Raw genomic sequence first — 24,869 nt, forward strand, 5'->3', positions numbered from 1 at the left:
CTTGACATTATGGGAAAATCAAAAGAAATCAGCCAAAATAATTGTAGACCTCCACAAGTCTGATTCATCCTTGGGAGCAATTTCCAAATGCAATTTCCAAATAGTACGCAAGTATATACAAGGAGGAGGAGGAGAAGGAGACGCGTTCTGTCTCCCAGAGATGAACGTACTTTGGTGCGAAAAGTGATAATTAATCCCAGAACAACAGCGAAGGACGTTGTGAAGATGCTGGAGGAAACAGGTACAAAAGTATCTATATCCACAGTAAAACAAGTCCTATATCGACATAACCTGAAAGACCATTCAGCAAGGAAGAAGCAACTGCTCCAAAACCGCCATAAAAAAGCCAGACTACGGTTTGCAACTGCACATGGGGACAAAGATCGTACTTTTCTGAGAAATGTCCTCTGGTCTGATGAAACAAAAATAGAACTGTTTGGCCATAATGACCATTGTTATGCTTGGAGGAAAAGGGGATTCGGCTGGGGGCAGACGGTTCCTGAACCGCGGAGTCAACTTATGCGAGGCGAGTGGAAAGCCAAACACTCTCTGAACACCTTTACTCTTAATCCTCGTTTATTGGCGACTCTCACCGTTGCAAGCCGAAGAACAACATCCCAACCATGAAGCACGGGGGTGGCAGCATCCTGTTGTGGGGGTGCTTTGCTGATGCACTTCACAAAATAGATGGCATCATGAGGTAGGAAAATTATGTAGATATATTGAAGCAACATCTCAAGACATCAGTCAGGAATTTAAAGCTTGGTCGCAAATGGGTCTTCCAAATGGACAATGACCCCAAGCATACTTCCAAAGTTGTGGCAAATTGGCTTAAGGACAACATAGTCAAGGTATTGGAGTGGCCATCACAAAGCCCTGACCTCAATCCCATAGAAAACTTGTGGACAGAACTGAAAAAGTGTGTGCGAGCAAGAAGACCTACAAACCTGACTCAGTTACACCAGCTCTGTCAGGAGGAATGAGCCAAAATTCATCCAACTTATTGTGGGAAGTTTGTGGAAGGCTACCCAAAATGTTTGACCCAGGTTAAACAATGTATGTGATGAAAGAAATAAAAGCTGAAATAAATCATTCTCTCTACTATTATTCTGACATTTCACATTCTTAAAATAAAGTGGTGATCCTAACTGACCTAAGACATGGAATGTTTACTAGGATTAAATGTCAGGAAAAGTGAAAAACTGAGTTTAAATGTAGTTGGCTACGGTGTATGTAAACTTCTGACTTCAACTGTATATATATTTTTATTTTTTATTTAATCTTTACTTAACTCGGCATGTCAGTTAAGAACAAATTCTTATTTACAATGATTGCCTACTCCGGCCAAACCCTAACCCGGACGACGCTGGGCCAATTGTCCGTCGCCCTTTGGGACTCACAATCACGGCCGGTTGTGATACAGCCTGGAATCGAACCAGGGTCTGTAGTAACACACTAGCACTGAAATGCAGTGCCTTAGACCGCTGCACCACTCAGGAGCCCAAAACAGGGAGCTTAGTATGTCCTCTGAAGAGCAAGAGTAAAAGCACAATTGAAGACAATTGACCCAAAGCATCTTCCACATAAATCTGATACAATGTAGCCAAAAAAGAAAGAACGGTGCTCACAAAACAACACCAGTGCCGATAAAACAAAGCCAAACCGTATGTGGATGGGTTCAGTGAAAGTCATGAGAATAGAGTGGGTTCCCACTTACCAATCTGTCCTGTGGCAATGATGTTTAGATACTTTGGGTGTTGATTGACAGTGAGACACAGAATGTCATCTGTGTGCTCGAGGTAAAAGCTCTGAGTCCCTGTGAGGAGAGATACAGTATGGAACTTTAATATCAGTCCCAGCACATTTCAGGAGTTTTTCTATACTTTTAAATTACTTATTTCCCCCCTATTTATATACAGTTACGTGCAGAAAAAAGGTTGTCATAAATTAAAATATGTATATACAGCCTTACAGGTTGTGACAATTATCACTAGAATAGTCAATAGTTCAGCAAACAGTTAGTTGTGTCCACATTCTGAATATGGGTGTCATACCTTTTCGTTTTTAGAGGGTCCTGGGTTTGTATAGCCTATGACTTATTTATATATAAATGTATATTAAGTGTTCACATTTGTGTGATAGCATAGCACAATAGCATTAAGAAATATAGTCATAACGAATACAGGCGTCCTGTTAGGATGCCTATAAGAAGCACCAGACCCCAATACCCTTTTCACACTATCATGCCAACATGAACCAAAGTGTGCTGCACATTTTCCTTTCCAGCACAGTTTGAGGAGCACTGACTCTGGATAAGAGCATCTGCTAAATGACCAAAATGTAAACTATGGTGAAGGTGTAACCAGGCCAGCACAGTATAGCTTGGGTTGGCTCAGGTCAGTAGTGTGTTCAGTGTTCCTGTGCTCATACACACAGGGACGGACTGGGACCAGAAATCTGCCATGGCATTTCTAACAGGCCGGCCCCCATACCAAACCATTTTTGCCTTGAGGCCCCAATTATTAGCCAAATACTGATAAGTCTGCTTGAAACCCCCAATAAGACAGGCCAAACTGGGCTAAAGATGGACCAGCCCATCTGGCATTTGCCATAACTGCCCTATGGCCAGTCCATCTCTTCATACACACCAGCAGAGAGGTTCTGGATGACCACTGCTGCGGCAGTGTGGAAGATGATGTCGGCGCCATCGTTGAGGTAATGCAGGTTGTTTCGACAATCAAAACCCCGATATCCAAACACATGTTCCAAGGCCAGCTCCTGAAAAGCACACCCAAATGAGAAAAAGCAACAGGAACTTATTTTTTCCCCTGAACATAAATATTTAAAATGCTAAATACTGAACAAGCTGATGTTTCCCATCAAATGTTTTGTATGAACATTATAGACCTGAACAGCCATTCCTTTGGCAACATCTCTCGGCCCACCAGACCCTGCCTGGCTATTTAACTATGCAACCTCCCCTTTTAAAAATGGATCCATCTCACAAACCTCAACAAGTTTTTTCTTCTTGGTTAAGTTGTTCTTCAGCAGTTTCTCTGGTAAGGGGGCAGCTCTACTGACAGGAGGCCTGCACAGAAGAAATGATAACATGGCGAATTGACATGATTCATATGAGCCATTCCAGAGGCTTATTAGAGTGCCTAATTGCACAGTACTTTGCTGTACATGTCTTACCTGACTTCACTCTCGCCATTATAGACCTACTGTGTCTTTATGATGTGCTGTTCTGTGTTTTTACTTATTTGAAGTTTGTTTGTGTTTGTAGCACTTTGTGTTTTTGAAAAGTGTTACATTTTATTTGTATTATGATTATTATTATTATTAGAGCAGAGTAGTATGGAAGGTCCAGAAACAACTAGCCACAGGATGTAGATCTGAAAGCATTTTCAGAGGCATAGATAACTTGAATGGTAGCAGCTCTGCCTTGCCTCCCGATAGATGGAATTACGACAAATGTTCTCCTAATATTACGGGGCGACCTAACTTTTCTGCGCACATAATGATAACCAGATTACAATAAACCAACTTGTCTGCGTTATGTTTCATGACAAGAACATTACTTCATGGGACAGATGTCATATTTTGATTATCTGCTCAGATAATCTGATTTATTTTCTGGCTGCTACAAATACGTTATCAAAACCTTCTTGCAAAAGCAGTATACAAACTGACCATGCCATTCTAAAATACGTCATTCATTCTTGTTGGCCATGCGGTACCTTTCCTCCACGAGCACTTCTTTCTCTCGCTGGTGAGGCTTTGTGCCAACCATGGCCCGGATGCTGACAGCATAGATCTTGGTGATGTAATCGGTACCCTTCTCTCGTGCAACATCACTGTCATACCCTACAGAGAGAAAACATCATGTCAATTCCTCGCGCCTGAACAATACAACCATGTATAACCACATTCATACAATCATAAACCAGAGACAACCGCAACCAAACTGTATTTAGCCAGCTACATTCCAAGCATACCATGTGAGCGCAAGACCAAGTGAGCGCAAGACGTGTGATTGCAAGACATGCAAGCACAAGACCAAGCAAGACAGCGGGAAGGATCAAAGGTATAGACCAACAATCATCTAACAGCTTGTACACAAAGCTCATCCTTCAAAAACTGGACAATATCTTACAGAACAGTACATATCCCTTTCACCCAAAATGCTGTCATAGCAGCCTCAGCCTGACTCGGGGAAGGAGACTTCTTCAAAAGAGGCTCAGGATGAACCGATACAGGGACTCTTCCATTCCAACAGTCATTAGGCTATGCAATGGGTAATCTAATTGGACTCTTGACTAGTTTATATAAGTGTACAGTAAATATGTGTTGTACTTTCATATGCATTTTATAGTGTTTATTCTGTGTTTTTATGTATATGTCTTTTTAAGCACATGACCAAATAAATTCCCCCCCTGGTGGGATAATAAAGTTGATCTAATCCATCTGTTATAATCTCCACCCGGCACAGCCAGAAGAGGATTGGCCACCCCTCATAGCCTGGTTTGGCCACCCCTCACATCCTAGGTTCCTGCCTTTCTAGGGAGTTTTTCCTAGGCACCGTGCTTCTACACCTGCATTGCTTGCTGTTTGGGGTTTTAGGCTGGGTTTCTGTACAGCACTTTGAGATATCAGCTGATGTAAGAAAGGCTTTATAAATAAATTAGACTTGAATCCAGGGGTCTCCAACAGGTCGATCGCAAGCTACCAATTGGATATCACAAAATTGGGGAGAAAAAGGGGGTAAAAAAATGAATAAATCAAAGAAAAAAAGAATATGTAGAATCACAGGAAATTTCCTTTAAAACGGCAACCTTTTCTCTCAGCTGCGTGGCAAAATGTGTAGAATAGCAGAAAATTAGCAATAAAACTGCATTTTTTTACCTCAGCTCCATGGAGACATTTGTATAATTGCAGGAAATTGGCTTAACATTTTTTTTATGTTTCTCTACACCACCAAGATGGGGGCCTCTAAATATATTCCAAAAATGTATCTGTGCCGACTGCGCCCCCTGCTATACCCCCTGCCACACCCCTGCTACACCCCCTGCCACACCCACCACCTAAGACCCTTTTTAATCCAGAAAAAAAACGATACCTCCATCCTCCTCCGCATCGTCGTCAGACTCCTCGCTATCCACCGCCTTGCTCTCCTTATGTCCCGATGACTCGCGGCCCCAAATCATGAGCGCAGAGTCAGCGCCCCCCACCGACAGCAGCATGGTGTCATCATTGGACCATCGGACGTTAGTCACATTGGCACTGTGCCCCACATACTTCTTAAACTTGGCAAACTGGCCCTGAAACAAAGGAGTGGTTTGTTTCAGTGCAGTCAACTCCTGGGTCGTGTTCATTAGGCACGAAAGTGAAGAAAAATTCTCAACAGAATGAAACTGGGAGGTACTACGTAGAATTTTGTCCCATAGCAAATGCTTGTTTTTGTTCTCCATTTCAAAACATTTGCTACAGTGTGCTCTAATGAACAGAACCCTGCTAATGTAATGGCATTCAGATTGTTGAGAATGTGTGCAATACAATATAGCATTGTATTTCTACGTCAGACTTGTATTCACTCACCTTGGAAGGATAACCAAACAGCTTTAGGAAGCCAAAGTCATCCCCAGTGGCCAGCAATTTCCGGTCTTTGGTGAGAGAGGCAGCATTTACAAAGCTGAGTGTGGGCCAGACCCCCTCGCAGGTGGGTCCCAACACTGAGGTCCAGGTGGCCCATTCCACCTTTTCAAACTGGAAACATGCAACACAGACAGACAGACACAAACAGGCATGCACGCACGATGCTTCTGAAAAAGGGTTTTACATGTACATATAATCTTTCACCTCTGACACATCTGTGCGAAAGACGCTAATATCATTTTGATGCGAGATTTCCTCAATAGGAGCCCATGACAAAATCAAGGAACATATGTGTTTTCACCTCCGCAATATTGATAGTTTGTTTCCTTCCTCTTGGGGCTTCGAAGAATAGTTGTTCTTTGGTACCAGTGTTGACTTGTAGCAATTTCCCTGTATTCAGGATTAAAAACAATAATAGCTCTTGAAAAAAGTATAAATAATACTCTTGGGGCTGAATCATAAGAGAAATGTGCATGCAAGGGAAGAAGGGTGGACAGCAACACATTAGATTGCAACTAGAATCATCAATGACTAAATTATTAAAGGCCCAATCTGTAATTTGTCTGAATTTGCTGCTATAAACTATACAAGAACATATACAACAGTGTGCGCAGTGGGTATTTATTTATACGACCTTCCAAGCCAAGTGTATAGGCATTTCTATTCCTTTCACTTACCACGGGTATCCCAGTCAATGTGGGTGATGTAGCTGGAAGCTCCTTTACAGATGCCCACTCTCTTGCTGGTCAGCACATTGTAAATGTCCACAAAAGTGTCATGAGAAGCCACCGCAAGGTATTTTCCAGCATCTGCAGGGGGGATATGGCAGAGTGAAAACTGTAGTGTTAACCGACCTTGGTCACATACAACTTTGTTTGCAAAAACAACAGGCCCAAAAATATTTTGTCAATAAATGACCACATCCTGGAATTACCTTGGCAGAACCTGATATCCGAGATGATCTCTTTGCGGTGATGGAAGGTCACCATGTCCTCTAAGGTGTCGGCATTCACCACCAGGAAACTGCCGTCGTTCAGACCCACGGCTAAGGCTTTCCCATCAGGAGAAAAGGCACAGCATCGACCACCTCAAATCAAATAAAAACATAGATATGATCCTGATTTCGGCCACAGAAACCGATTTTAAACATGCATGGAGGTAGAAAGAAAAATTGCAGATCCTCTCATAATGCTGTATTCTGGGAGAATTATTTTGAGGATACTTGCTTTTATATTTCATTTCGGGCGGACAGTGGTTGTCTTTTTAAATGCTGCATTTTGAGTACATTGACATTTATCATTGTAAAGCCCTATTATTTTAAATGTCATGCATTGCAGATCTTTTGACCTAACGAAGATCCTTGTGGATTGAAATGTTTTCAATGGAGGTGGTAATTGGGAGGATATTCAGTGTGTGGGCCTTTATGTTCTTTTCAAGTATTCTTCATGAGCCCAGCACCTAAGTTTTTAAAATATTTTATAAAGGTTTCATTGAAAAACAATTACTGGTACATCTGTAATACATATATACAGTAGAAACGTTTGTGGTCATACACACATTATGACCACAGACGTTTCTATATATGTATTACAGATGTACCAGTAATTGTTTTTCAATGAAACCTTTATAAAATATTTAACAAAACAAAATTATAGCAGGTACCTTTTTTAAGTTTGCGGACAGCTACCATGCGATGGTTGGAGGAGAGTTCCCAGATTCGGAGCGTTTTGTCATCACTTACAGTGGCACATATGGGAAGCAGAGGGTGAGCAGCCAAACCCCACACCTCACCTTCCATGTGACCCTAAACACACACACACACACGTAATAGTCAAACCATTTGTTAGGATTTTTAAGACAGTGAAAATCTGTGTCAATTCTGATCTTATGTCTAGCTGTTACATCCACCCCCTCTGCGCACCTGAACCAACAAGGTCATTGGCCCGCTGGTAACCTTTAAAAACATAATATGATTTTAACACAAAACATTTTAAATTGCATAGCAGGTACCTTTAAGAAAAATTTATGAAGGTCTGTCCTCTAAGGTGTCATAATGGTTGGGGAGGAGCATCGATCAAATCAAATAAAACATAGATATGATCCTGATTCGGCCACAGAAACCGATTTTAAACATGCATGGAGGTAGAAAGAAAATTGCAGATCCTTCACTTATTCTGGGAATTATTTTGAGGACAGTGGCACTTGTCAATTTCCAAAATCTCTCCATTTTTGGTCCCCACAAGGATGTGTCCATGTCCAAGGGTGATGGCGCGGATAGATGGGTTGTCCTCCAGCAGCAATCCTAAGAAAAGAAGCAGGAGTTGATGCCAAAGAGCAAACATAAATTACAAAATAGCAGCAAGCAAATGGCAACAATTACCATGATTTGTACTGATGGCAGTTGTTGCTGCCTATGGAATTCATTCATTCATTCATGTTTTGAATACATTTATCATTTATTCATTAATTCACAATCATAGTATTTCTCAATATTGGTACATTACTGCTTGAATTTAGTTTACCTGGGGAATAGTTTTTGTGTTGAGATACTGTACATGACTTACATTTTAAAATATAATAGTCTATAATAGCCTGCATTTGGATGTGGAGTGAACAAATCGAAGAAGAAGACAGCATACCTTTAGATGAAGCAGACAGCGAAGACCTTTTGATGGCGTAGGTCTTCAGGCACCTCTCAAACATGTCATCCCATAGCTCCACCACTCCATCCTTGCCCCCAGTCACGAAGCCCTGCGAGAGAATGAGGGGACTGTCACCGGGGGGGAATAATCGCCCACAAGCCCAATCACCTCCTTCACTAATTTAGATCCCAGTTGTGTTCTGCTTCAGTTTCCAAGGTAACCAATAAGGAACATGTATTCTATATTCTACCTGGGTCTACAGGTAAACGACAGGTCAAGATCATGCATAGATGAGTAAAGAAGCGTAGGCATGTGGTATGCTGATGGATTACTGAGCTGCCAAGTAAAGATATCCTGTTAATTAATCCAGAGAATTATAGTATTGGGTCTGGTTTCCTAGATACTGGTTAAGCCTAGTTCTGGACAAAAAAATATAAATTATTTTTCGTCCAGGATTAGGCTTAATCTGTGTCCGGGAAACCGGCCCATAAAGTGAGGCAATTAGTACTAGTCAAAAGTGATTACTGCTACGTGACGGTTGGGGACAGCGGGTACCTTATCAAGAGAGCACATGGAGAACACTGGACCGTCGTGGGCCTTGATGGTCTTCATGAGGGTGGTCTCTCTCCAGATGTATACGTCCCCAGTGGTGGAACCTGAGAAAACCAGGTCCTCTGAGCGACCGTAGCAGACGGACATCATGGTCTCCAGCTTCCCGAGGTTTCCAAAGATACCCCTTTTGAATGTGAGGCCTCCACCTTGGGTCCAACACATGCAGTCATTCATACAAAGCTATTTCTTCAAGCGTTCAGAGTCGAAGGTTGATTTTGTGTGTTGTTTTGTTAGACAATGGAACAACAACAAAAACAGTACTGTTGCCACACTTCTAATAGTTTGTGTGGTGTTCATGTAGATAATATGTTAGAGGGCAACAAAGCAATTCATGGTTGTATTGCTTCACTGAACAGTTGCATTGTCAAACCAATATTAACTATCACAATTCTCACATTGACGTTGCAGAATAATGACCATTTATCATGTCATTTCTTAAATACATTTCTGTTGTGTACAATAAAGTGCCTAAAATAAGCTGGCGCACACCCAGACAATAGTTAGTGTGGGAGTGCTGACTAACGGCGAATAAACGATAAACTATCAAAATAAAGAAAGTGGCACACTCCATGTATAATCTCCCAGCAATTGAATGGGTATTTACCAGCGTTTCGGCATCACTGTGCCTTCCTCCTGATGAAGTGATGCCGAAACGCTGGTAAATAACATGGAGTGTGCCACTTTCTTTATTTTGATAGTTTATCGTAAAATAAAGTGCCACCAGGTTTTCTGTGAACCCCAGGAAAAACAACTGTTGCTAAATTAAACAATATTGGGAATGGAAATAATCGTGGGGAATACCTGTGTGTTGCCAGAATTTGATATGCTTAATTCCCACGGTGACAAGCTTGTCCATACGGAAGGGGTTGCATTTCACCACAAAAAGCTTATCTTTGTGGCCCCTAGGGAATGAAAAGCAGAACCCACACACATCAGTCTGTTTTCTTCTCCATCAATGTTTGCATTTTGCTCATGTTTCATTGAATATCTACACCGTTTTTCAATCGATCATCCTTTTTAGTCATATTCATTACATCTTGATTTATGTGTTTACTCCATAGGGATACTTGAACATTAAGCTGTGGATGGAGGTAAACAACCTTGAATGGGAATGTCCTGCTTTACTGAATGCATAATGTACCTTGCTTTTGCCAGTTTCTCGCCTTTCTTCCAGTCCCACAACACGATGGAATGACCTTCGTCAATGCCCACAGAAACAAGACTCTTCCCATCCACTGCGGGCCAAAAGGAAGAGAGCCATTTTGTTATGCCTTCTTTGTTATCCCATCCACTCATGCGTGCATGCAGCCGCATTCAGTAAAGGTCAGCAGCTTTCAGATATCCAGAAACATGGACATCATTTCATTTGTGTCGTCAGCTATTGGAGCAATCAAGAAATCCGGTTATGCCCTTGTTCCACGTCGTCTTTATCACAGTCGAGTTGCACAGCTTATCAGATCTCGCAATGCCTGTAGAAGTGTTTAAACCTTTACACCTGTGGGAATTGGCCTATGTGGATAGGGTTATATTTGAAATGTTTCTTACAGACGAAATATGAAAAGCATATGCATAACCAGGGTAACAACTGAAAGGGAAAAGTTTGGAAATAATGGGAAAATTGACACTAGCCTGAATCCAAACTATGTATTTTAATGTCGTATAGAGGTGGTCTTCTTTACTAAACAATCTTTATTAAGAGCTGTCATTTTATTGAGAGGAGCTGCAGGTTGATTATCATTTTTCTTTTGTTCCCCGTTATGTGAGTGATCCTGTACTGAATTTGGTTGATCGGAAATTGAGACTGTTTTGAATTCAAGATTCAAACAAATAGTGGAGCTTTGCCAGCCAAGCCACGAAGAACACCACTGCTGCAATCTCCTCCTACAATGTTGATCTGTATATGCACTTTACATGTACTACACTATTCACAGCATTTATTGATGACGAAATCTGAAAATACTCTGGATACATTCGGTAACATTTACTGCAAACTATCACGGATTACAAAGGGAAACCCAGCCACAAGCTGCCCAGAGACACGAGCCTACCAGGCGAGCTAATTGCCTTCTATGCTCGCTTCGAGTCAAGCAACACTGAACTGTGCATGAGACCACCAGCTGTTAAGGATGACTGAGTGATCACGCTCTTCATAGCACATGTGAGTAAGTCCTTTAAACAGGTTAACATTCACAAGGCTGCAGGGCCTTACGGATTATCAGGACACGTACTCAGAGCATGTGCTGACCAACTGGCAAGAGTCTGCACTGACATTTTCAAGCTCTCCCTGACTGAGTCTGTAACGACTACATGTTTCAAGCTGTCTCTGTGCCCAAGAACGCCAAGGCAACCTGTCTAAATGACTACCGCCCTGTAGCACTGTAGCCATGAAGTGCTTTCAAAGGATTGTCATGGCTCACATCAACACTGTCATCCCAGAAACCCTAGACCCACTACAACTCGCATACCGCCCCAACAGATCCACAAATAAAGCAATCTCTATTGCACTCCACACTGCCTTTTCCCACTTGGACAAAAGGAACACCTATGTGAGAATTCTGTTTGTCGACTAGAGTGCAGCATTCAACACCATAGTGCACTCATAGCTCATCACTAAGCTAAGGACCCTGGGACTAACCACCTCCCTCTGCAACTGGATCTTGGACTTCCTGACGGGCCGCCTGCCATGCTGATCCTCAACATGGGGGCCCCTCAGGGGTTCCCCTCAGTAAGCATTTCACGGCAAGAGCTACACCTGTTTTATTCGGCATGTGACAAATACTGTACAATTTGATTCCAGGAAAATGTGAGGTTGGTGCAACATAAGACAAAAAAAATACTAGGGTGAGTGAGAGGACTAAGTGGTGTCTCCATGTGACCACACACCTCCAAAGTGTTCACAATTCCTAAGCAATTTCAATGCACTTTTATGACTCAAATAAGAATCTTCAACTATAAGGTACTTTTAGCTCTCCTAGCTGTGCTATTGAGGTAAAAGAGCAAACACACTTGTAGCGGTTTCGTTCGGAACACAACCCTGCATCCCAGCCATCACAAAATGACTGCTGTTGTTTACACAATAGAAGAAACGGTCCATTATAAATCGTAATCTGGGTCAGGCGGGCATGATTTGAAAGCTTGTTCTATTGTCAACATGACTAGCTAAGTTAGAAAATACGATCTCAAAGTGTTAGGGTTTCACAAGGCAATTCAGCGAAGCAGATCATCATTTTGGTGCACATAGAAAGGAGTCATGATTGCATTCAGGTGTGTGTGCCACGGCGAATGCTCTTCACAAGAAACAAACAGGCTCATTCTGTTCAGAACGACCCAGCATATAACAACATAATACATCTTGTAACTGAACATTAAACATAGTGATCATAAACGTTGTCACTGTGTGCAAAAGTTGCCCAATTATCAGGAGGGATGGGGGGCAACTCCTTGTCGTGTACGGTGCTCAAGTTCAGAACAGCTGTCAGTCAAACCCCATACAGCGCTGTGAAGTGCAGAGCCAGAGCTCTGGTGTCATGTTACGCATGTTACGTTCCAATTTAGGTTCCATTTTCAACCTGTATATGGGTACAAGTGTAAAGGGCTATATAAAGCTATATAAAGAGAACCTGTCATATTGCTGTCTACCTTTACGTCTAGCAAAGATAGAGCAGACAAGTGTGCATTTAGACTCTTGGTTAACAATAAGCTGTCAACCAAAGCCATTACCACTCAAGTGATTAGCCAATGTTGCATCACTTACTGCGCCGTGCCTTCCGCTGTGCCAAACGTAATCTTTATTAAACATCAGTCAACTGTGAATCTACTGCTTGTCATCTCTGTTTTAACCAGAACCTGGGAGTGAACACATGTAAAGTAAACCGAAGGAAAATACAGTCAAACGTGCTGTAGCTCTCCCCAACATCGAGCAATAAGAACAGGCCTACCTGTGAACTCCAGTGCACACACCCCTCTTTGGTGATGGCCCTTCAGCAAGGACAAGCACTTCAGTGTCTGGATGTCCCACACATGGATGGCTGGGTCCCTGCCAACCTGAGCATGAGGACAAATTCAACTTTCAACTGCAAAATGCATAGTGGGTGCTAAATACAGCACATAACTAAGTTGCTAAAATAGTAGAGTTGGTATAGAGCTTCCAATTTCACTACAGTACGAGTCAAACGTTTGGACCTACTCATTCAAGGGTTTTTCTTCATTTGGACTATTTTCTACATTGTAGAATAATACTGAGGACATCAACACTATGAAATAACACATATGGAATCATGTAGTGACCAAAAAGTGATAAACAAATAAAAATACATTTTACATTTGAAATTCTTGATGACAACTTTGCACACTCTTGGCATTGAGTAGGTGTGTCCAAACCTTTGACTGGAACTGTAAACACTCTTAAATATGCCAATTTAAGAAGACAGGGTAAAGAAAAAACGGTTACACTAACTTCTGTTGCCCCGATAAGTGTAATAGTTACACAGGAACTCCTGTGTAGCTATGACTAGGTTACCTGGGGTGGCAGGTAGCCTAGTGGTTAGAGCGTTGGGCCAGTAACCGAAAGGTTGCTGGATCAAATCCCTGAGCTGATAAGGTAAAAAATCTGTCATTCTACCCCTGAACAGGCAAGCAGGCAGTTAACCCACTGTTCCCTGGTAGGCTGTCATTGTAAATAATAATTTGTTCTTAACTGTCTTGCCTAGTTACATATGCAATTACATGGTGATGGATTGCAGCAGAATATTCTATTACTCAAACGTGAGAGAGACAGAAAAAGTAGAGTAAATAAACAGAAATGAATATATGGTTGTGGATCTACCTGTCCAGTGGCAACGAAGTCCTTCAGCGGATGGACGGTGAGGCTGAGGATGTCGTCGTCATGACCCAGGTAGAAACGCTGTGCGTGCTGCTGACGGTTATAGACCACAGCCACGGCTGCTACGTGATACACCACCTCTCCTGCCTGGGTGTAGAATAGGTTGTTTCTGCAGTCACAACCTCTGTACCTGTGCAATGAGGAATTGACAGGAAAAATCTATAGTTACATAATTTTATACACTTTGGTGATTACTGGTAAATTAAAAGTAGCGTGGCCTCGACCTGTCCTGATAGTCAAAACAAGGCTATTGGATACTTTATGGTACTTCGAAGCACAACATACTCTGGCGGAAATACTTTAAGCACGTGTAGAATTTAATAAATACCTGCCGCTTGGCAAAATCACTTTTTGAATAAACACTGCAAGTATATGAAGTGGCCTGACAGTACATACATTTACAGTCACCCTTGAGGTGCCTTACCCGTGAACAAACTGCAAACGCAGCCCCTCGTCTGGTGCTTTCTGTCGTTTCAGTGAGCCCACTAGCTTCTTCCTCAGCTGTGGGAGGTCTTCTTTGTAAACCTAGGAGACAGTTTAAGATAAGATCATATGTTATTATGTTACCCCTTCAAATTAATGGATTTGGCTATTTCTGCACACTTGTTGCTTACAGGTGTATTAAATCGAGCACACGTCCATGCAATCTCCATAGACAAACATTGGCAGTAAAATGGCCTTACATAAGAGCTCAGTAATTTTCACAGTGGCACTGTCATAGGATTCCGCCTTTCCAACAGGTGAGTTTGTCAAATTTCTGCCCTGCTAGAGCTGCCCCGGTCAGCTATAAGTATTGTTATTGTGAAGTGAAAAGATCTATGAGCAACAACAACTCAGCCACAAAGTGGTAGGCCACACAAGCTTACAAAACAGGACCGCCGAGTGCGTAGCGCGAAAAATAGTTTGTTTGCAACACTTACTACCGAGTTCCAACCTGCTTCTGGAAGCAACGTTACCACAATAATTGTCTGTTGGGAACTCATGAAATGGGTTTCTGTGGCCAAGCAGTCGAACACAAGCCTAAGATCACTATGTGCAATACCAAGCGTCTGCTAGGGTGGTGTAAAGCTCACCGCCATTGGACTCTGGAGCAATAGAAACGCGTTCGCTGCAGTGATTAATCTCATTTCACCATCTGGCAGTCCGACAGACTAATCTGGGTTTGGCAGAAGAACCAGAAGAACCAGAAGAGCCAGAAGAACACTACCTGCCAGAATGTATAGTGCCAACTGTAAAGTTTGGTGGAGGGGGAATAATGGTCTGGGGCCTTTTTTCATGGTTTGGGCTGTGCCGCTTAGTTCCAATTAAGGAAAATCTTAACGCTACAGCATACAATGATATTCTAGACGATTCTGTGCTTCCAACTTAGCAACCGTTTGGGGAAGGCCCCTTCCTGTTTAAGCAGGACAATGCCCCCGTGCACAATGTGAGATGTCCATACAGAAATGGTTAATTGAGATCAGTGTGGAAGAACTTGACTGGCCTGCATAGAGCCCTGACCTCAACCCCATTTAACACTTTTGGAATTAATTGAAATGCCGAATGCGAGCCACGCTTAATCGTCCAACATCAGTGCCAGATCTCACTAATGCTCTTGTGGCTGAATGGAAGCAAGTCCTCACAGCAATGTCCCAACATTTAGTGAAAAACCATCCCAGAAGAGTGGAGGCTGTTATAGCAACAAAGGGGAACCAACTCCATGTTAATGCTAATGAGTTTGGAATGAGATGTTCGACGAGCAGGTGTCCACATACTTTTGATCATGTACTGTATAATACTTTGCAAGACAGTGAGCAATCCCAGTAGCAATTGTGCATTGGCTTATTCCACAAAATATTTTACTCCACCTGTCGTTCATAGCTGATCTGGGCCTCCAGTTCAATGTCTGAGTCAAGCTCCGGAACGTCAGACACGTCCGAGTCGGATTCTCCACTGTTTGAATCAGCGTATCCCTCTGGAGATGCAAACACAAACAGAGGATAGATGACCTCTGACCTTTATGGAGACCATTCAATATATATAGATAAATAAATAGATAGATCAACCCAGACTTGACATTTACACTTACATTCGTTCATACCATTCACACAGAAGATAAACAGACAGAAGACTATGACAGCACATTAACCAGGTGACCAGGTGATAAATGAATGACTCAAATGTAAATGTAGGGTTAAGGTCTTGGGGTTCATTTGTAATCCAGCAATTGTCACCTTGAAGCAGGGGTTCCAGAACACCGTTCATCACCCCCTCTGGAAGAAACTTCCACTGGAACAAGGCGTGGTCCGCCCCTCCAGTGCTCAACACCCACTGGAGATCATGGGACCAGCGCACGTTTGTCACATGGGCAGAATGGCCGATGTACTTCTTGAATTTAGCCGCTGTTTCACAAAGACCACAGAGGAATGCATTTAAGGAAACCAAGTGGGAGATAACATACATTAAAACATACAGTATATTATAAGCTGAGCTGGGACATTTTCTTATAAGATATGTCTTGATATGATGGCCATAACATTTCCTGGTAAAGGTAGTGTTGCGGCTATCAATAAAGTATATTTTTTCTGATGACTGAATTCCATCATTGTAGATTATCATGGTGACCTATGTAGGGGAAAAACTGTAACACTTTATTATCTATAGTCCATCTGTAGATTCTAGACAGACTAGCAGTAACATTTCAACTATCTACTAACCCAACCCTAAACTTAACCCTTACCCTAACCCTTATTCTAAACCTAACCCTAACCTTAGCAAGCAGTTGCTTATCAACAGATAGTTTGTTGATAGATGCTCTACAGATGTTGATACTATCACAAAACAAAGTGTGACCAAAGAAACTAAGAATCTACCGTATATTTGCTACAGGCACTGAAGCATGAGAGAAAAGCTTGTAAGAAAACAAATATATAGCCAGACCTTTCTTAAGACACGGGAACCTGAAAAGCTTGACGAGGCCAAAGTCATCCCCAGTCACCAGCACGGCACTGCTGTAGTTGGCGTCCACGGAATTTATGTCTGTGACGTTGGCATACTTGGGCCAAATCCCGTTGACCTCGGGCCCGATGATGCCTGTCCAGGTCATCCAATGGATTCCCTTGGTCTCCTCTTTGCTAAGGAGCTTCCCCGCTATGGAGATGGGGGGGAAGAGCATAGAGACATGTCACTGTCAACCATAAGTTAACTGGTTACATTTCTCCAATCCCTTCCATCAACTGTTTACCAAAAGAGTAGCGGGGTGCTCTCTTTGTGGTTGATTGAACTGAAGATTGCACCTTTAAGGGGAAGTGTTACTGTACCCCATTATTGTATTCATGTATTTTTTATATATATTTAATTAAAAGGATAGTGAGAGGTTATGTCAAAGAGCAGTAGGCCAGAATCAAGCCTATGTCAACACGGTAGACGTTAGACCAGTCAGGCCATCCTATTATAGAATTTAAGAGTGTTTTTTACCTGGCATTCTGTAGAAGAGCCTCTCCCCTGCCCCGTCATTGGTCTGCAGGTAGCGGCTGTCCACCGACCAGTCCAGGTGGGTGATGAAAGAGGTGGATCGGTTGCACTCACCCACCTTCTTGTAGCGCTGCGCAACAGCATAGATGTCTACCAGGCTGTCGTTGGAGCCAACCGCCAGGTAAGAGCCGTCCGGCGAGAACTTCAGCTCGTGGATGACCTCCTTCCTGTCTTTGATGTGAACCACCTCCGTCATGTCCCTGGGGACACAGAGGAGAGAAAAGACAACACATTATTTTACAGTCCTGTTTATTTTACAGCTAATGTTTGTCTGGTGTTAATTGAGATATTATGTGGGTGACCAGGGGTACTTGCTTTTTTTTTACATTACAAATTCAAAACATTTCAAAGTAGGTACCAAAATGGTTTATCATTGTTACAATACATCCCACAAAAAAACTCAAATGTGATTATATTGTTACATAGTTGTTGTGTAATTACAGTTTTATCGTTCTTAAAACAAATGAGATAAATAGCAGACTGTAAAATACAGCATAGTAAAAAAAAAAGTCAAATACAGCATAACTGAAAGAATTGTTTTATTGTGTTTGAAAACGTAAGCCTGTTCTGGTAACTAACCTGACGCGGAGCACAGTGAAGGAGCCGTCCTTCATGCCCAGGGCAAGCTGAGAGCCGTCATTGATGAAGGAAACGCTGCGCACGGCTTCCTCCATGTTACAGCGGGCAATAAGAGTGTGGTCGGATAAACTCCAGAGCCTGCAACAGAGACACAGAGCAACAAGGTGAAGGGTCAAACAGGGAAAGTGGTGGAATAAGGGGACAAGCAGTGAAAAATGATCCAGCAGTGGAATAAGAGGAAGGGACAACAGTGGAATTAGTAAAGTATAAAAGGTGACAACAGTGGAATTAGTAAAGTATAAAAGGTGACAACAGTGGAATTAGTAAAGTATAAAAGGTGACAACAGTGGAATTAGTAAAGTATAAAAGGTGACAACAGTGGAATTAGTAAAGTATAAAAGGTGACAACAGTGGAATTAGTAAAGTATAAAAGGTGACAACAGTGGAATTAGTAAAGTATAAAAGGTGACAACAGTGGAATTAGTAAAGTATAAAAGGTGACAACAGTGGAATTAGTAAAGTATAAAAGGTGACAACAGTGGAATTAGTAAAGTATAAAAGGTGACAACAGTGGAATTAGTAAAGTATAAAAGGTGACAACAGTGGAATTAGTAAAGTATAAAAGGTGACAACAGTGGAATTAGTAAAGTATAAAAGGTGACAACAGTGGAATTAGTAAAGTATAAAAGGTGACAACAGTGGAATTAGTAAAGTATAAAAGGTGACAACAGTGGAATTAGTAAAGTATAAAAGGTGACAACAGTGGAATTAACAGACAACAGTGGAAAAGTAAGAGACAAAAGTTGAATAAACCAGACAACAGTGGAATAACCTGGACAACAGTGGAATAAGTGAGATGGCCCTCTGTAGAAGAGAATAAGTTCATTTTGACAATATTTAAGAGGCAAGGAAAAGATTATGGGTAACGCATTGCTTACTGTTATGATATGGGAGGGTAACCTGTCAAGCTTCAGCCTGGTTTTAACTGTCAAGACACATTAATGTGTCTGCCACCTGCACGTACCTAAAATGCATTTCAAAATCTATGCAAACATCCGAATACCCCTGCTTTTCTTTTTCTAGGATAGACGGCTCATGCCGTGTCCTGGGATGACATGTTTTTTTGGGGGGGACAGATTAAAGGTGTTTTGGAATACCACTTACCTTACTGATCGGTCGTCACTGCCGGTTACGGCCACCGGCTGCTTGGGGTGAGGGTCGAGGGCCCAGAGTTCGCCCTCACTGTGACCCTGCATGAGGAGCAGCGGCTTGTCCCGGTCTCGCACCATCACCTCAAAGATTTCACTGTCCTGGGTGCCCATCAGGACTCGGTCGGCCTTCCAGCACACGCTACGGATCGACAAGCCTAGGAAAATAGGAATGGAAGAGACAGAAAAAAGACACTCAGTTCTGGATAATTCCTGGATAAAATAAAGGTTAAATAAAAAATAAATACTATTTTTGCAGCTCACAACTATTGCAGTGGAAATTAGGGATACGGGGATAATTAAGTGGCCATGATGGAATGAGGCCATCTTGGGCATTTAGTCAGGACACCAGGTCAATCGTGATTTATCTAAATGATCAGTGATGGAAAATCTCTGCACCGAACAAAGTTCCTTGTGATTTTTCACATCCCAGTCTGTTAACAGATGCTACGATACCAGTTGGTACGTGCGTCTGTCCACAGGAGATTACTGACCCACCAACACCATGTCCAGCAGCATCCAGGGACCGACCAAGCTCAACGCTGCTTAGCTTCTAAGGCAAGTCAGCAGTGGGTTGCAGGATAGCAATGCTGACTAAATAGGAACTCTACCCTACACTTTGCCTTAGATAAAGCTAAGACCCTAATCCTTCCCTTAATCCAAACCAATTGGCTACACCTCCCATGTGTTACCCCTTTAGTTCCAACTAACCCGTATTGGCTGGTGTTACTTTTATTTGTAGATGGGCCAGAACAGAATAAATGGAATGACATCGAAAACATGGAAAGAGAAATGTTTGATACCGTTCAATTCATTCCATTCTAGCCGTTACTATGAGCTGTCCTCCCTTCACCAGCCACCAGTGCAACTCACCATAACCCATAACAAATCCCTATCCTTCTCAACTTTGTAACTGTTGTCCGCATTTCACTGCACAGTAATGTGTTACATACTGAATTTAAAATGGATTAAAATTGAGATTTGTTTTGTCACTGGCTTACACACAATACCCCATATCGTCAAAGTGGAATTATGTTTTCCCAATTTTTAGGAATGATTATTTTTTTAAATCAAAGCTGAAATATCTTGAGTCAATAAGTTTTCAACCCCTTTGTTATGGCAAGCCTAAATAAGTTCAGAGGTACAAATGTGTTTAACAAGTCACGTAATTATTTTGCATGGACTCCTCCTCTCCGTACCCCACACAGAGATAATTGTAAGTACAGTCGAACAGTGAATTTCAAACACAGATTCAAGCACAAAGACCAGGGAGGTTTTCTGACGCCTCTCAAAGAAGAGCACCTATTGGTAGATGGGTAAAAATACAATAGATAGAGGCATCCTTCCTAAATCAGTAACCAGAGCGGAAGGAAACCGCTCAGGAATTTCACCATGAGGCCAATGGTGACTTTAAAACAGAGTTTAATGGCTGTAATAGGAGAAAACTGAGGATGAATCAACAACACTGTAGTTACTCCACAATACTAACGTAATTGACAGAGTGAAAAGAACAAACATATATCCTATTTGCAACAAGGCACTAAAGTAATACTGCAAAAAAAGGTGGAAAAGCAATGAACTTTTTGTCCTGAATACAAAGTGTTATGTTTGGGGCAAATCCAATACAAAATATTACTGAGTGCCACACTCTCCATATTTTCAAGCATAGTGGTAGCTGCATCATGTCATGGGTATGCTTGTAATCGTTAAGGAGGGATGTTTTCAGGATAAAAAAAATGAACGGAAAAGAGCTAAGCACAGGCAAAATCCTAGAGCAAAACTGGGTTGCTGCTTTCCACCAGACACTGGGAGATGCACCTTTCAGCAGGACAATAACCTAAAACACAAGGCCAAATCTACACTGGAGTTGCTTACCAAGAAGACAATGAATGTTCCAGAGTGGCCGAGTTACAGTTTTGACTTAAATCTGCTTTAAAATCTATGGAAAGACCTGAAAATGGTCTTTGTGTTTAGTTAGTCCGCCAGATCAGAGGCAGTCGAGATGACAAGGCGTTATATTGATAGGTGCGTGAACTGGACCATAATTCTGTCCTGCCTGAACATGTAACGAGTACCCTTTTGGTGTCCGAGAAAATGTATGGGAGTAAAAAGTACATATTTTCTTTAGAAAGACAAGTACTGTACATTTAGGGGTGGCATATCAGGGTGATTACTTATGCAGTCCAGACATGTTTGTTTTTGTATCTTGAATTTATTATACACACTCGTTTACTTTGAAAATGTGGGGTAGGTTGTGTATGTTAAGGGGGGAGGCTCTTGGGCCTGACAACCTACTTTTGTATCCTTGCTCAGTCTCTCGGAGGTCGATCTTAGTGATGGGTTTGAAGTCCACGTCCCACAGTCTCACGCAGCCGTCCCTCCCGCCTGTAGCGAACCCTTCCTCACAGGCGTGCATGCTGAAAATCCCTGCCTGTGGAGAAGTTACAGGAAAAACAAGATCTAAAATGTCACCAAGTCAGAAATCTAACAGAGTGCAAATCGACTGAAGGGCAAAGATACATCGAAATGTATCTTGTTACAAAATACACTGAACAAAAATATAAACGTGACATGCAGCAATTTCAAAGACTTTACTGAGTTGCAGTTCATATAGGGAAATCAGTCAATTGAAATTAAATTCATTATGCCCTCTGTGTGCATTGAAATTTCCATCAATAAAATGCAATTGTGTTCGTTGTATGTAGCTTATGCCTGTCCATACCATAACCCCACCATGGGGCACTGTTCACAACGTTGACATTAGCAAATGGCAAATTCTCTAAAATGAGGTTGGAAGCGGCTTATGGTAGAGAAATTAACATTCAATTCTCTGGCAAAAGCTCTGGTGAACATTCCTGCAGTCAGCATGCCAATTGTGGCATTGTGTTGTGTGACAACACTGCACATTTTAGAGTGGCCTTTTACTGTCACCAGCACAAGGTGCAAATGTACAATGATCATGCTGTTTAATCAGCTTATTAATATGCCACACCTGTCAAGTGGATGGATTATTTTGGTAAAGGCGCACTGATCACTAACAGGGATGTAACCAAATTTGTGCACAACATTTTTGATAAATAAGCTTTTTGTGCATATGAAACATTTCTGGGATCTTTTATTTCAGCTCATGAAACATGGGACCAACACTTCACTTGTTGCGTTTATATTTTTGTTCAGTGTACAAAATGCCAATGAAGAATCATGTATAAAATACTAGTGTCAAAACATGTATTTCATTCAAATTCATGTAATTTGTATTTTAAATTACAGAAAATACATTTGCAAGTAGCCTCATTAAATTAGTTATGAAACAACCTGGTTAACATGCAATGTTCACAACTTGGTTAACACACTATCTTTGTGCCCCGCTATTACTCCCAAATTGTGTAATGATATTGTGGCAATAATATAGTGTTCACATTGAAAGTCGGGTTCACTTCCCCCTTTTGGACCAAATTCACTGCATTATCCTCATGCTGGAAGTGCATCCTTGTGCTTCAACTTGCTTTCAAGATACTCACCAACCAACACCTCTCACATGATGGTTCCATAAGAGCCTCGGATACCAATCGAGAACATTTGGGGCGATATGGGGCCACAACATTATAGAAAGAAATATTTTGAGTATGTTGAAAATACATAATCATTCTCTGACTGATTTTGTTAAACATTACATAGTGATTTCTTTCAGGCCTTTCACAAATAAAATATTTACAGTACCAGTCAAAAGTTTGGACACAGCTACTCTTTCAAGGGTTTTCTTTATTTGTACTATTTTCTGAAATACACATATGGAATAATGTAGTAACCAAGAAAGTGTTAAACAAATCAGAATATATGATATATTTGAGATTCTTCAAAGTAGCCACCCTTTGCCTTGATGACAGCTTTGCACACTCTTGGCATTCTCCATGGAACCTGGAGGTAGTCACCAGGAATGCATTTCAACTAACAGGTGTGCCTTGTTAAAAGTTCATTTGTGGAATTTCTTTCCTTCTTAATGTATTTGAGCCAATCAGTTGTGTTGTGACGAGGTAGGGTTGGTATACAGAAAATAGCCCTATTTGGTAAAAGACCAAGTCCATATTATGGCAAGAACAGCTCAAATAAGCAAAGAGAAATGACAGTCCATCATTACTTTGAGACATGAAGGTCAGTCAATACGGAAAATGTGCATTCGCCAAAATCATCAAGCACTATGATGAAACTGGCTCTCATGAGGACTGTCACAGGAAAGGAAGACCCAGAGTTACCTTTTCTGCAGAGGATAAGTTCATTAGTTACCAACCTCAGAAATTGCAGCCCAAATAAATGCTTCACAGAGCTCAAGTAACAGACACATCTCAACACCAACTGTTCAGAGGAGACTGTGTGAATCAGGCCTTCATGGTCAATTTGCTGCAAAGAAACCACCACTAAAGGATACCAATAATAATAAGAGACTTGCTTGGGCCAAGAAACACGTGCAATGGACATTAAACCAGTGGAAATCTGATCTTTGGTCTGATGAATACAAATTTGAGATTTTTGGTTCCAACCGCCATGTCCTTGTGAGATGCAGAGTAGGTGAACAGATGATCTCCGCATATGTGATTCCCACCGTGAAGCATGGAGGAGGAAGTGTTATCGTGTGATGTTGCTTTGCTGGTGACACTGTCTTTGATGTATTTAGAATTCAAGGCACACTTAACCAGCATGGCTACCACAGCATTCTGCAGCGATAAGCCATCCCATCTGGTTTGCGTTTATTGGGACTATCATTTGTTTTTGAACAGGACCTCCAGGCTGTGTAAGGGCTATTTGACCAAGAAGGAGAGTGATGGAGTGCTGCATCAGATGACCTGGCCTCCACAATCACCCGACCTCAACCCAATTGAGATGGTTTGGGATGCGTTGGACCGCAGAGTGAAGGAAAAACAGCCAACAAGTGCTCCGCAAGTGGGAACTCCTTCAAGACTATTGGAAAAGCATGAAGCTGGTTGAGAGAATGCCAAGAGTGTGCAAAGATGTCATCAAGGAAAATGGTGGGTACTTTGAAGAATCTTTTTGATTTGTTGAACACTTTTTTGGTTACTACATGATTCCATATGTGTTATTTAATAGTTTTGATGTTTTGATCTACATTGGAGAATATAGTACAAATAAAGGAAAACCCATGAATGAGTAGATGTGTCCAAACTTTTGACTGGTACTGTACATGAACACTCACATATTCGAAAAACATGTTTGAAATACTTGTATCAGAAATACTGGCCATCTCTGGGTATTGAAATGATTCCTCACCACACAAGTGTAGTTTGCCAAACTAACTCAACTACACTTCCCTTCGACCTCCTCTTCTCCACACCAACCCCACTAAGCTGATAGTCATAATTTGTTTGACCCTAAACTGTTTTTACACTACGATAGATTAGAGAGGTATCGAAAAATTTCCTGTGGCTGGACAATTTCCTGTATTCTCACGCCTCGTTCACCACCTCCGGAGGTTGCGGGGATCACTCGCCCGCGAGTCACCCTCCTTGAAGCAGTCAGAATTATCTCTTCAAGCTAAATGCTTCTACAGTAAAAATCTTAATAGCAGAGCAATGTTTTTGAAACAGCTGAAATGTACTAACATATTTTAGTATGTGAATACTCTGTGCATAGTTGTGTGGAACCCATGGAATTGTGGCTCTTCTACCAAAACAACCCGTATGTTTTCAAATAGAGCCCATCTGCTCAATTTTGGCAGTAGGAGGTGTTTTAGAAACCTTAGAATCTGCTCTTTCAGAATTGTCT

The 24,869-nt window shown here is 41.7% G+C and overlaps 1 protein-coding gene across 1 annotated transcript in view; it reads right to left on the reverse strand.

Moving 5' to 3' along the window:
• Positions 1–24,869, reverse strand: part of LOC124004276 (echinoderm microtubule-associated protein-like 6) — a 59,868-nt gene that overhangs the window by 26,555 nt on the left and 8,444 nt on the right. Inside the window, exons 6-31 of the mRNA XM_046313059.1 lie at positions 21,387–21,522; positions 19,048–19,249; positions 17,884–18,021; positions 17,248–17,504; positions 16,711–16,920; positions 16,005–16,172; positions 15,639–15,745; positions 14,216–14,316; positions 13,735–13,921; positions 12,848–12,953; positions 10,051–10,144; positions 9,711–9,811; positions 8,853–9,055; positions 8,295–8,406; positions 7,857–7,957; positions 7,577–7,603; positions 7,318–7,459; positions 6,590–6,742; positions 6,333–6,464; positions 5,957–6,045; positions 5,599–5,766; positions 5,120–5,321; positions 3,741–3,867; positions 3,010–3,088; positions 2,649–2,778; positions 1,718–1,816 (exon numbers count right to left, since the gene is read on the reverse strand). Of these exons, the coding sequence (XP_046169015.1) occupies positions 1,718–1,816; positions 2,649–2,778; positions 3,010–3,088; positions 3,741–3,867; positions 5,120–5,321; positions 5,599–5,766; positions 5,957–6,045; positions 6,333–6,464; positions 6,590–6,742; positions 7,318–7,459; positions 7,577–7,603; positions 7,857–7,957; positions 8,295–8,406; positions 8,853–9,055; positions 9,711–9,811; positions 10,051–10,144; positions 12,848–12,953; positions 13,735–13,921; positions 14,216–14,316; positions 15,639–15,745; positions 16,005–16,172; positions 16,711–16,920; positions 17,248–17,504; positions 17,884–18,021; positions 19,048–19,249; positions 21,387–21,522 (3,571 nt within the window). The remainder of the gene's footprint in view (positions 1–1,717; positions 1,817–2,648; positions 2,779–3,009; positions 3,089–3,740; positions 3,868–5,119; positions 5,322–5,598; positions 5,767–5,956; positions 6,046–6,332; positions 6,465–6,589; positions 6,743–7,317; positions 7,460–7,576; positions 7,604–7,856; positions 7,958–8,294; positions 8,407–8,852; positions 9,056–9,710; positions 9,812–10,050; positions 10,145–12,847; positions 12,954–13,734; positions 13,922–14,215; positions 14,317–15,638; positions 15,746–16,004; positions 16,173–16,710; positions 16,921–17,247; positions 17,505–17,883; positions 18,022–19,047; positions 19,250–21,386; positions 21,523–24,869) is intronic.

Source organism: Oncorhynchus gorbuscha, linkage group LG18 (assembly GCF_021184085.1).
Source record: "Oncorhynchus gorbuscha isolate QuinsamMale2020 ecotype Even-year linkage group LG18, OgorEven_v1.0, whole genome shotgun sequence".
Lineage (NCBI taxonomy): Eukaryota > Metazoa > Chordata > Actinopteri > Salmoniformes > Salmonidae > Oncorhynchus > Oncorhynchus gorbuscha.